At 45.6% G+C, this 13206-nt stretch overlaps 1 protein-coding gene across 3 annotated transcripts in view; it reads right to left on the bottom strand.

Annotated features, from left to right (window-relative positions):
- The window catches only part of LRCH2 (leucine rich repeats and calponin homology domain containing 2), a 395406-nt gene that overhangs the window by 228442 nt on the left and 153758 nt on the right, over nucleotides 1-13206 (bottom strand). For all 3 annotated transcript variants that reach the window (XR_003857457.1, XR_003857458.1, XM_029606513.1), the window contains exons 4-5: nucleotides 12909-13014; nucleotides 12686-12822 (exon numbers count right to left, since the gene is read on the bottom strand). Coding sequence is in view for 1 of the 3 variants with exons in the window: in XM_029606513.1 (XP_029462373.1) it covers nucleotides 12686-12822; nucleotides 12909-13014 (243 nt within the window). In the remaining 2 variants the exon portion in view is untranslated. The remainder of the gene's footprint in view (nucleotides 1-12685; nucleotides 12823-12908; nucleotides 13015-13206) is intronic.

Below are 13206 nucleotides of genomic sequence, written 5' to 3'. Positions count from 1 at the left end.
GTTACTTCTCATACCTAATCCTGTGTTTCAATAAGGCCTAGGTCTAAAATACTTTCCCCTCTTGTTGGTTCTTGTACCAACTGCTCCATGAAACAGTAATTTATTTCATCAAAACATTTTAACTCTCTAGTATGTCCTGATGTGACAAATGAAATCACCCATTACTACTGTGCTGCTGATTTTGTAAGCTTCCCTAATTTCTTTTAGCATTTTGTCTGTTTGTTCATTCTGGTGGTGAAGTCTGGTCTGGAGGATCTGGAAGAAGGTCACAGTGTATGCCAGTAGAGGCTTCATCTGAGCCTTAAGGTATTGGGTAGCTAAACCACAACTCCAATGACAAATTGGGTGAACCAGGAGGAGCCTCCAGTTGACTCTGAGGAGCAACAGCCTGGTCTAACACCTCTGACCTGCTAGAATCCACTACAATGGATGATGAAGAACCCCTAAACAAGGCTTCCGATAATGAGATCATCCCTACCGTTGATATCTAGACTCCGGTCTGTGGTATCACCATAAGGATAGTAGAAAGAGGCTGGAACGCTCTATTTCCTTGGTCAGAAAGATAAAAGAAACTCCTCATCAAGTCTGCAATCTGGTCAAGTGACTGATGTGTCCTCTGGCTTGGTGCAGATGGTAGGATATCTTCCTCCAAGAGCAGGACCGGCTCCTGCATGAGGACGGGCAGAAATACAGAGGTCACTGGTTCTGCAGTCTCCAGGCAAAGTCCTTCTACTATTAATCTAAATACCCTAGTTATTGGCAATGGCAGGGATAACCTGACCCCTTTTCCCGCAGATCTAGGATGGGATGTGTAAAGCTGTGTTGGCAAAGCAGCTTGAGAGACTGAAGTCTCAGCCGCATGCATTAATGACTTCAATGGAGTAGCACATTTGGACACCTTGGATGCTTTGGTATGCTTTGACAGCACAAGTTGATAATACGGCATCAGATGCATTGAAGCTATGCCAGGAGTCTTTCCACTATGTAGGATTGTTTCATATAAGATCCTGAATACTGTGCAACTGCAGGGAGATGCATTGTTATGTATGGAGGCCACAGGCTTCCATGCATCAGAACATCGCATTTCAAGTGCACAGTGCATGGAGTACATTGGTACATTGTTTTGGTATGCCTTGCATTGGAGCTCCATGCATCGAGTCTCAAGCCAGTCGATGAACCATGCGTCACCAATACTGTTGGAGCAGATGGCACTAATGGCGGCTGCGCAGATAGTGCTGATACTACCTGCTTAGAATGTTTGATGCAGGCTGCAATGGCTCTAATGATTGATGCTGCTTTGTTTTCGATGCTAGGCGGGTGATAGAAACTCGATTCCACGACTTTGGCCTGAATGGATGAAGACAGTTTTTGAGGAGCTCTTGCTAAACTCCTTTCCCAGCGAGGCAGATGATGCTGCATTGCAGAACAAGGGCCTAGTGCAACTCCAGAGAGATATACGCAGTTCCTTGATGCAAATCACCTTGGACCTCTGCAAGAACAAGACATCTCTCCACAGGCATAGAGGTTTTTCTAGTCATGTTCTGGACTGACTGCCATCGGTGAAGGACAATCTTTCCATAGATACAACTTTTGAAACTGCTCACAATAGTTAATTTCTTCTTTTGACTGGACATGGTGGAAGAGAAGGCCACGCTTATTTGGGGGGGGGGGGGGGGGGGAGTTTAGTAGCACTGCAAAGTGCTGTTCTGGGGCTGTAGAAGCAGAGAAGCGACTTAAAAAGAAAACTGAAGAAAATCATCAAATTGAGGTTTTAAGGATTTATACGGAAAAATAAAGGAGAGAAAAGAGTTCATGTCCATGCTGTGCTCAGACAAAAATATTACTAAGGAGTCTCATGAGGCAAACCTTGCACATGCTCAGTAGAGGTCAAAGTTCTATTAGCTTGAAAAGACGAGCCCATTAGGTGCTATCAGATGACATCCCATGTAATGGCTAATTCAGCCTACTTATTGATGGAAAATAACTTTTTCGGTCCAGGTAAATAGTTCAACAGCATCACGAAAAATGTTTAAATCAATGTCTGATAAGAATGCCTGTAGCAGGACTACAGAGTTATTGGCTCTTTTAAGCTTAGTCCACTGGTCGAATCAAAGAATAATTATATATAATATGGCTTTGTCAGAATTGACCTTCATATTGACAATTCATATTCTGGAATAGAGGAGTAGCCTAGTGGTTAGAGCAATGGGCTATAAACCAGGAGACCAGGGTTCGAGTCCCGCTGTCGCTCCTTGTGACCTCCATTGCCTCAGGTACAAACTTAGATTGTAAGCCCTCTGGGGATAGGAAAATACCTACAGTACCTAAATATAATCCACTTTGAAGCACTGAAAAAAGTGTAAAAAGTGGAATATAAATCTAAATAAATATTGAGAATAGACTGATTTAGTGACTCAGCTGCAGTGAAATCTCAGATCTGTTGATATGTAAGTATGGTACAACAAACATTCCTACCACAGTGAAAGACAAAAATAATTCTGCTGCAGGGATGAGCATTGTTAGCACTTGTGTGGCAGATCCTCCCAGTTTGGCCACCAGAGGTCACTGTCCCTGTAGTATAACATTCTAGTAAGGAACCATCCATAGCCCTCAGTCTTTTGCACTTGGAATTTTTGCCCAATCATTTTAAGACAATGGAATCAGTTTTAGGAAACAGGTGATGAGTAAGGATGTCTGATTTTTACACCCTGGTGAGGCCTCCCAGCTTCACTCAAAAGGAGTTTCTGTTGGAAGTGATAACTCATCGTGCACTCCCTGCCAGAGGGTCCTTCTCCTATTAATTTAGAGAGATACATTTTTAAGCCTGATATCCTTTAGAGCAAAAGGGCTCTCACCAGGGGACCAAAGACCTGTAAGCCTACTCTAAACCCTAGGTAAGAAAACATCTGCTTCGAGAGACAGTGAAGGCAGAAGATGTAGCCATTTTAACTTTTAAAGTATTTTTTGGACTTTAGCAGAGTAGAGAGGTTTTTGGATCCCCCTTCCCCACTGGCATTGCAGTGCTGAGAACTAGCCTGATCCCCTGACATTTTTCCCAACAGAAGTCCCCAGAAATATTAATAAACAAAGGATGGAAGAATAAGAGGGAGACCACAAACACTCCACACACCAAGGGACCAGGACGGGCTGAATGTCCTAGGAGAAGATGTCCAAAGGTAGAATTTTTGCAGTAAAGATGGGGACCACTCCACTAGGGTTTCCCTCACAGCCGCTGGTTATGCTGCGCGCATTAAAAATCACCATGGGGCTACCTAGATGTCTGAAAAAAGGACACCTACCTACCCAGAACCACACATGTACCAACATTCAGATGTAACTTCAATATTATGGATGGATGGATTTTAATTTATGAGTATTAATCAGTAAACTTAACACCCAGACCTGGTGCTGTCTGAGTTATTACAGCCTCTCACTTCATGGGAAGCACCACTACAGTATACACATACTGGGAACATTTTAATAGGGATGTGACTCGTTTTTTGACGATTTAAAAAAATCATCAGATATTTTTTAAATCGTCAAAAATTGGTACAGTGCGCGATACAATAGGAATTTTCACGGGAAAACTGGCACACCAAAACAACCCCTAAACCCACCCCGACCCTATAAAACTAATCCCTTACCTTCCCCCACCCCCCCAAACCCCCCCAAAACCTTTTACGAGTACCTGGTGGTCCAGTGGGGGCGCGGGGACTGATCTCCCGCTCTCGGGCCATCGGCACCATTTTGGCTGCCACTCAAAAATGGCGCCGATGGCCCGATTAAAAAAAACCCCACCCGACCCTTTAAAGATGACCCCTTAGCTTCTCCCACCCTCCCGATCCCCCCAAAACATTTTTAAATTACCTGGTGGTCTAGTGGTGATCCCGGGAGCGATCTCCTGTTCTCGGGCCGTCGGCTGCCAATCATAAAGATGGCGCCGATGGCCCTTTGCCCTTACCATGTGACAAGGTATCCGTGCCATTGGCCGGCCCCTGTCACATCATGGTAGGAGCACTGGCTGGCCGGCGCCATCTTTAAAGATGGCGCTAGCCAGCCAGTGCTCCTACCATGTGGTATCTCCGGGGCGGCGAATCCCCGGGCCTGTCGTCAGCGGGAATCCGCCCCTGAACACACCAGTGTGTCGCCACATTTCTCGATCCCCTGCTGGGCTAGCTGCTACCCCTGCACCAGCAAAATAAGAACTTATCTTCCAACTGGGCTTAAAATGCCGGAGTCAGCAGCACCAGCATGGTCTCTTCTTCCCACTTTTGCAGTCCGGAAGAGGAAGTGGAATGCAGCTGCCGTGCAAGGGAAGAAGAGACCATGCTAGTGCGGGCAGCATTGGCCCTAAGAAGAGAAGAGTGGCACAGCCTGAAGAATGAGCAGTGTGGCGCGGAGCAAAAGAGGAGCAACTTCAGCCCCCATGACCAATGGCACTCCTTGCTTGTGGCCGTGAGGGCTGTAAGTAGAGGAGCCTGCTGATGCTAATTTGGTGGGGGGAAAGAGAGCGCCAGTTCGGTGTGGGTTTGCCCGGATGGGCACGGTGAAACTGGAGGAGGAGGGTTTTATCCAGGATGTATTGGGCTGGTTCTCACGAATTCTCTTCTGGGCCGTATCCCTCCCAGGAGAGGAGGTATTCCCACCAGCGGCCCCTTTGGCAAACATCAAGAACTTCATGGACCTTGTAAGTGGTGTAAGACTCCACAACCAGCTGAATGGTTCAGGAACCTTGCGCAAAGGCCAGGATAGGATTACTAGCTTCAGAAGTGACACATGGAAGGTAGTGTGGATTCCCTAAGTTGGTGGCAGCCGAAGCTGATAAGTAACAGGTCCAACATGACGAGCAACTGGGAAAGATCCGATGTATCTAGGTGCGAACCTTTGGGAAAGTATCTTAAGACGAATATATCGTGTACTCAACTTTCTGGCCAGGAAGTAACTCATGAGCAGAGCGTCAATGAGTATCAGCAGATTTCTTGGCCTGGGTTGTGGCTTGGCGTAGGCGAAGATTAGTCTGATTCCAGGAGTCTTGAGGGCATCTGCAGTAGCTTGTGCAGCAGGAGAAGGTACTGACAGCAGTATGGGTAGAGGTGGTCGAAGCTGCTTACCATAAACAATGGAGAAAGGCGATGTGCCTGTGACAGCGGCAATATGGGAGTTGTGGGAGAACTCCGCTCAAGAAAGGACTTCGGACCAGTTGTCTTGACGGTCATTTATATAGGCACAAAGAAAGGCCTTCAAAGAGCGATTCATACGTTTAGCTTGTCCGTTGGCCTATGGATGGTAAGATGTTGATGCCAAACTTACTGCAGAGCGCGCCAGTAATGGGCGACAAACTGCGGACATCTGTCCAAAACAATGTCCTTGGGTAAGCCGTGAAGACGAATTATGTGGAGGAAGAATAGGCATGCCAATTCTGAAGCAGAAGGTAAGCCCAGCAATGGAACAAAATAGGCCATTTTTGAAAACCTGTCGATGGTAACCCATATGACCGTGTGACCTTTAGATGGTGGCAAGTCCACAATGAAATCTGTGGAAAGATGTGTCCACGGTTCTTTGGGAGCAGGAAGTGGTTGGAGCAAACTCCAAGGTCAACCGACTGGGGATTTCTGTTGAGCGCAGGCATTGCAGGAATTGACGTACGCTCTTGCATCAGAGACCATAGTGGACCACCAGAAGAATCTCTGGAGCAGAGATAGAGTTTGCGCTCACCCTAGGTGGCCAGCAAACTTGGAATAGTGTGCCCATCGGAGAACTCTTTCTCTGAGGCGACGAGGCACAACAGTTTTCCCAGCTGGGACTGGATGAGTCGTGGGCAAGCAGATATAAGCTGGGGCAATGATATGACCGGGTTCTTTGGGAATGTCTTCAGGTTCGAAGGAATGACATAGGGCATCTGCCCGGAGATTCTTTTCAGCTGAGCGATACCAGAGTTCAAAGTTGAACCTAGAAAAGAACAAAGCCCATCGAGCTCGACAAGCATTGAGATGCTGGGCATGACTCAAATGTTCAAAGTTCTTATGATCAGTAAACATCGTAAATTTATGCTGAGCGCCCTCTCACCAAGGGCGCCATTCCTCCAAGGCTAATTTAATAGCGAGTAATTCTCAGTCTCAGCAGGGGAGAACTTGTGAGAATAGAAAGAATATAGAACCAAAGATCCGGATGTTGAATGTTGGCTCAGAACCGCCCCGGCCCCAATAGCAGACCAGGAAGGGGCGGTTTGGGTCAGGATGATGAAGGCAGGGTCCAGCAAGGAAGGCCTCTTTGAGGTGCTAAAAGGCTGTGATGGCTTCCAGGGTCCAGTTCCAGATATCTTGGTCCTTATGGGTCATCAGTGAGAGGAACCACCAAGGTCGAATAATGGGAAATGAAATGGCAGTAACAGTTTGTAAATCCAAGAAATCGTTGTAATGCTCGGAGGCCTACAGGCCAAGGCCAGTCTTTGATTCCTTTACGGTTTTCAGGATCCATAGAAAATCCTTGCTGCAAGATTATGTACCCCAGGAAGGGCAGACCAGACTGTTTCAAAGAGTCACTTGTCCAACTTTGCGAAGAGATGATTCTCACAGAGATGTTGAAGGGCCATGTGCACATCTTCATGGTGCCTAGCCAGATGCTTAGAAAAGAAGTATATCATCAAGGTATGCTACAACCTTGACGTACAAGAGGTCTCTGAAGATCTCATTAATCAGCCGTTGAAATACTGCTGGAGCATTACGAAGGCCGAAGGGCATCACCAGATATTCGTAATGCCCGTCGTCCCTGGTGTTAAATGCCATTTTCCAGATATCTTCGGGATGGATGCGTACCCAAATTGTAGGCTCCGCGTAGATCTAATTTGGTGAAGATGGAAGCTCCTTGTAAAGGGTCAAACAGTTCTGACATCAAGGGCAACGAATACCTGTCTTTACGAGTGATGGCATTCAAGCCACAGTAATCGATACATGGCCTTAGGGATCAGTCTTTCTTCATGACAAAGAAAAATCCCGCTCCAGCGGGAGAAGTTGGTCGAATGAACCCTTTAGCTAGGTTCTCTCGGATATACTCCGTCATAGCTTTAGTCTCTGGTAGTTACAGAGGGTAAGTCCGCCCTCAAGGAGGCGTAGTTCCAAGCAAGAGCTCAAAAGGACAATCAAACCTCTGAAGAGATGGAAGGATGTCTGCCTTCAGCTTTGAGAAGACATCTTCACAGTCTGCATAAGGAGTTGGTATGCCAGAGGAGGTGGTAGCCAGGAGAACTGCAGGAGGCGGTACTACCTTTTTCAAGCAGATCTGGTGGCAAGATGGACTCCACTCAATCAGCTGGAGCGACCTCTAGTCAAACTGGGGAGAGTAATGTTGGAGCCAAGGTAGTCTCAGGACTACGGATGAATCGATTTTTCCAAAACAAGGAGTTTGATTTCTTCAACATGGAGGGCGCCAGTGAGGAGACAAACTGGCTCTGTAGTCAAGGAGATCCGGCCAGGTAATGGCTCACCATAAATTGATGCAGTGCACAAGGAAGTTTCCAAGGGACGGGTATCAATACCCAATAGCTGAACTAGATCCTTAAGAATAAAATTTCCTCCTACTCCGGAATCAACCAGAGCAAGGACTGGGAAGAACCAGGAGTCCCAGGTCAATGTAATTGGTAAGGACAACTGAGGGGCCGGTGAGGTTGTGCCCAAGTTCAGGACCCCTACTGAACTTAGGCCTGGTAGTTTTCTGGATGGACTGGGCAGGTCTGAAGACGGTGGCCTGGTGCTCCACAATACAGACACAGGCCTGATTGTCTCTTCCGGAGGCGCTCTTCCGGGGACAGCCGCCCACGGCCCAGCTGCATGGATTCTTCCTCTTTGGCCACCAGAGGACCCTTACCGGTGGCAGGGCTGGTGGTCGGAGGTGAGCAGGAGCATCCCTGAGTGGTTCTTCTGGGCATCCGATTCTCCCGATGGCACTCTTGGAGACAATGGTCAATTTGGCCAGTCAGATCGATAAGATCCTCAACTGAGGGAGGGAGCTCCCGGGCTGCCAATTCATCCTTCAGCTAAGGAGATATTCCATCCAGGTAGATAGCTCGTAGGCAATCTTCTTGCCAAGAGAGCTCGGTGGCTAAGGTCCAAAATTCAACTGTGTAGTCAAATAGGCTCCTTTGGCCCTGTCGAACTTGAAGCAGATTAGCACTTGTCACAGCATGCCGCCCGGGATCGAAGGTACGACAAAACACGGCCACAAAGCGAGACCGTTCTTGCAGGAGCAAATCTGAGCGCTCCCATAAGGGCGAGACCCAGGCCAATGCCTTCCCTTCCAGACGATACAGGATAAAGGTGACCTTCGTAAGTTCATTTTGGAAGATGGAGGGCTGCAGAGCAAACTGCATGTAGCATTGTTTGATAAACCCTCTGCAGAGCTTGAAGTCACCATTGAAACGAGATGGAACTGGTAGTGCCAGCAAGGCCCTGGAGGTAGAGGGAGATGGCTGTTGGTTGTAAGAACCCGGTGCTGGAACTGGATTACCGGATTGCGCATCAAGCCGGGTGTGCAGACGCTCAATGGAAGAGGTCAGTGCCTTGAGAAATCGTTGCTATTCTTGTACCTTTGAAGCCAGGCCACGAATATCCTGGAAGGCACACAGCTCCACCGAGTCCATGGCCTTTGCAACCTGTTGTGCGGGAGGTGGACCCTTGGCGCAAGGTGGGGTTGACCCTACCCATAGGAGGGATCCTATGGGTCCCCACTGTCGGCAGGCGGAGTGGGCTGACTGACAGAGGCCGGCTGGAGTTTTGCCAATACCAGCCCTCGTTCCCCACAGGTTGAGCCTTTATGTTCTTATAGGTACCGGGGCCGGCTGGAGTTAGGTGGGCTTCCGTGTGTAGTTGAAGAGAAGATGGAGAGGTCAGCGCAGAGGCAGCAACAGTGCAACTGAAGAGTCCGTACTGGACGAGGCAGAGTCCCGGAGACCCAGGCGCCAATAAGAAACCAAAGTCTGACAGGGGACGCCCGAGCAAGAACAGGCCGAAACCTGAAAGGCCACGTCCAGGACGAAGACAGTGGAGGCATCGTAGAACAAGCTGAAGTCAGGGCAGGCGGCTATCAAGGAGTAGTGGCAAGGAAAGGCTGAGGTCAAGTTCAAGAGAGAAGCAATAGCGTGGTCAAGCGAAGCAGAGGTCTGGACTAGGAGATGATCAGTCGCGTGCTCAGGCGAAGCAGAGGTCTGGACTAGGAGATGATCAGTCGCGTGCTCAGGCGAAGCAGAGGTCTGGGCTAGGAGATGATCAGTAGCGTGGTCAAGTGAAGCAGAGGTCAGGTCCAGGAGAAGATCAATAGCATGGTTAGGTGAAGCAATGGCCGGGTCCAGGAGAAGATCAATAGCGTATGCAGGCAAAGCGGTGGTCGGGTCCAGGAAAAGATCAATAGCGTAGTCAGGCAAAGCAGTGGTCGGGTCCAGGAGATCAGTTCATAAGGAAAGCTGGTTAGCATGAACACGGGAACGAAGACGACAAACCAGGAACAGGAACTTGAAGAAATCAGGAACATGAAGGAATCACCAGGAGGCAACGAAGTACACGACCAGCATGGAGACCTGTTGCATAAGCGACTAACAGGAGCTGAGCCCGGTCTTATATACCGGAGCCTCAGCGACATCATCCGGGGCCGCAGCCAAGTTCCCGCTGCAGGCCCTTTAAAGGAAGCAGAGGGGCGCGCGCACCTAGGGAGGAGCGTGGAGCTGGATGGTGGTGTCTCTCCGCAGACCACGCGGAGAGGCTCACTGCGGAGCACAGGAGTTCATCATAGAACCAGGAGCGCCGGGGATGGAGCCGGCACCCTACAGCCATGAGGGAAGTGGAGCCAGACGCTGGATTAAGGCAGCAGAGGTTAAGAGAGCCTGGCCACAGGCCTGCCGCAGCCGGCACACGCAACAGTGGTTTATTGTTTGAGTGCTGGAAATTGGTGCTGTTTTGGTATGGGAAGTTTACTATTTATGCAATTTCTGCTCAGAGTACTTATCTTTCCCTTGTGTCATTCTTAACAATAAAAATACTGGGCTTTTTTTTTTTTTTTTTAAATTTCCACTGTGAATTGTAATGAGCAGAATGTCAGAAATGTGAGCATGGGAAAAGGGAAATTTGAGCATGAGAGCCATTGCTGTAGTTGGTATATAAGACCGGACTCAGCTCCTGTTAGTTGGTCGTGCTGTAGACAGTAGTCCTCTGCTTCCTGTTCCATCAGCTCCCTCTCCCTCCCAAGCAGCAGCCTGCAGAGATCAGGAAGGGAGGGGTGACACAGCAGCAGACAAAATAGAGAAGAGAATAGCTACCCTGCTCACTAATCCAGTCATTTCCCACCTGTCATTTCCTAGGGGTTGATGCAGGTGAATAAAAGGTATAGGTATTGTCAAGTACAGCAGAAAAAAAGCCCAGCTAATCTACAATCAATATTTACTAGCACATAAAATCTGTGTAAAATCATATGCAAAAAAAGGCGTGATTCTATGTTAGCAATAAACTGTTAGATCAGTTATGCAAGCCCTATCATAAGTAAGTGTTACAGAATGATTACACTGGGGATCACAATTTTCATTGAGTTAGATCTGACATTTGTTTTTGACTAACATTTGACATCTGAATCCAAAAATGACCCCAGTTTTTCTGTATCACATTAACTTTTTAAGGTACAGGATACCCTTCCTTTGTCCCAAAAATCATACAAAATGTACATACAAAGGAAATTAAAGAAAAAATTAACTGAATATACTGTTAGATTTATTTTATTCATACAAAGGCTATATATTGTTACTGTAAGTCAAATTGTGTACAAGTAGTAAAGTTCTGCTACCAAACATACATATTAAGGTAAAATTTATGCTTATAGCTTTCCGGCAGCGTTCAATCTGTGGACAATCTTGCCTGATGCTCCAACAATAGTGAGCCATCATATGTACATCCCATCTACCCTGATATCGTGCCTCCATTACCTTCAAATCTTGGTGGAATCGTTCACCTTGCTCATCATGGACTGCACCAAGGTTTTTCGGGAAGTCAGCAAGATGGCTATGCAGAAAATGCACCTTGATGTTCATGTTGCAACGAAGCATTTTGAAGCTCTCCAAAAGTTTCTGGACAATTTCGGTGTAATTATGTGCTTGTGTATTTCCAAGAAAGTCCTTGACAAGGTTTTTGAATGACAACCAAGCATTCTTTTGGAGTTCTGACATTGTCTAGATGAAATGTTCATCTTTAATGACCTGCCGAATCTGTGGACCCATGAAGCACACCAGCCTTTATCTTTTTGAAACGACAGGCTAGGAAATGCCAAAATGAGATACTTGAAACAGTCTCCTTCAGTTGGCAAAGCTTTAACAATTTGCTGCATGAGACCCAGTTTTATGTGCAGAGGTGGGAATATAATGTTCTGTCAACAAGTGGCTCATGTAGAATGTTTGGATCACCAGGTTTGAGGTCATATCTTGCAGGCCAATTCGATAAACAGCCTATTACCATAAAACACGCCCCTTTTCCTATCGCATGCAATATTTAGTGTATTTTGATAAATCCAGGCCTAAGATAGGCTGTAGAGAAAAAACTTGATGTGATAGAAAAAAACTAACTGCAGTTTTGAAATCAGCATGCCTATTTAAGTCTAAAACAGCTGAAAAATCAAACTCAACAGGAATTATGTTAAAAAAAATTTCCCCAGTGTTATTGTAATACTAGGGAAAATAAACAGAATTCAAATTTTGCAAAAATGTTTCTGTGAGAATAGTGATGGAGTCCAAGAGGAGCTAGTACTCACCCTTTACTTCATAAATTGCACTAGTTGCTAGTGGCCGAGTGGTTAAAAATTAAAAAACATTTTACTGGTTTTCTGGGCATTGGTGGGGAAGGGTTTACATTATGAAATAGACTGCAATAATAAATCCCTAGAAGGAAGTTACATTCCAAGTCCCCTCTGTTCAGATAATAAAATCAGTCTATTATAGAGTACAACCTCTCTCAGCAATTGCACTAAAGTTATGGAATGGCCTCCCCTAGAGACAGGAATGAAATCTCATCTTCAGGAAAAAGATAAAGGGATTTCATTTTCATCTTTTCAATTAATGCTATCTGGAAGTAAAAACTGATAAGGATTTCTAACTAGGGTGTCGAAGCTGGGTAGTAGCTACTCATTGATACTGGTATGGATAATATGGTCTAATAGATGTTCAGGGGATTTATGGGATGAGAAGTGGATGATGGGTGATTTTGACCAATTACTTTTTATTCTGGTATGCTAGGTGAATACTATGGAAGGTAATTTCATTGGCTGGGTGGTGAAGAGATTAGCTATTTTGTTGATTGGACTGCATGTTAATACACAGAGCATTCTGATGTATTATCTAGTGGATTGTCTTAGGAGGAGTGATTTTATGTAGCAAAACATTTAAGTAATGCTTGTTTTACTTTTCTATTTTATGTCATGCATTTTTTGTACATTTTTTAAACCACCTCAGATGTGAATGACTTCGGGAGGTGGTATGGAAGGATTCATAATAGATAGATAAATATGGATATACTTCCTTGCTTATCAATGAATATAGTTAAAATGAAGTTTCTGTCATGGATTAACAAGCTATTTACATAGGGCCATACACAGGATAAGCAATAGTTTGCTCACATTTGCATCTAAAATGTCAAAATAAATGTTGTTTATAAATACCAACCTGCGCCGGAGGTATCTGCATGGGATTGTTATCCAAAATAATTACTTGAAGATGACGAAGCTTCCTATAACAGACCGGAATCTCAGTAACTTTGTTACATGAAAAATCCAATTTTACCAACGGAAGTGCTGCTAATTCTGTTAAATAAACCAAAATGAGAGGTTATAATGTTTACAACATTAGGATGTATATATAGAATAGTAACAAAGCACAAACATCTTACCCTCTGGCAACATCTGGAGATTATTTCTTCTTATATTTAATTCCCTAAGCGAGTGCAATTTTCCTATCTGATGAGGAAGGATCTGAAGTTCATTGCAACTAATATCCTAAGTGAAACAAAAGGAGTCAAAAAATGTAACAAATGCTTTGCTTGAAACCCTCTTGCCTTCCAAAATAAAATTCAAAAAAAGTCAATCAGCACAAATTAATACCTAGTATGTAGTTAATACTGTAAATTACTGGCAACTAAATAAGATTTATTTTCACAGTTCTCTATTCTCCTAATCTACTGGAAATAG

This window comes from Rhinatrema bivittatum, chromosome 6 (genome assembly GCF_901001135.1).
Source record: "Rhinatrema bivittatum chromosome 6, aRhiBiv1.1, whole genome shotgun sequence".
Classification (NCBI taxonomy): Eukaryota; Metazoa; Chordata; class Amphibia; order Gymnophiona; family Rhinatrematidae; genus Rhinatrema; species Rhinatrema bivittatum.
This window is presented reverse-complemented; position numbering and strand designations above follow the sequence as displayed.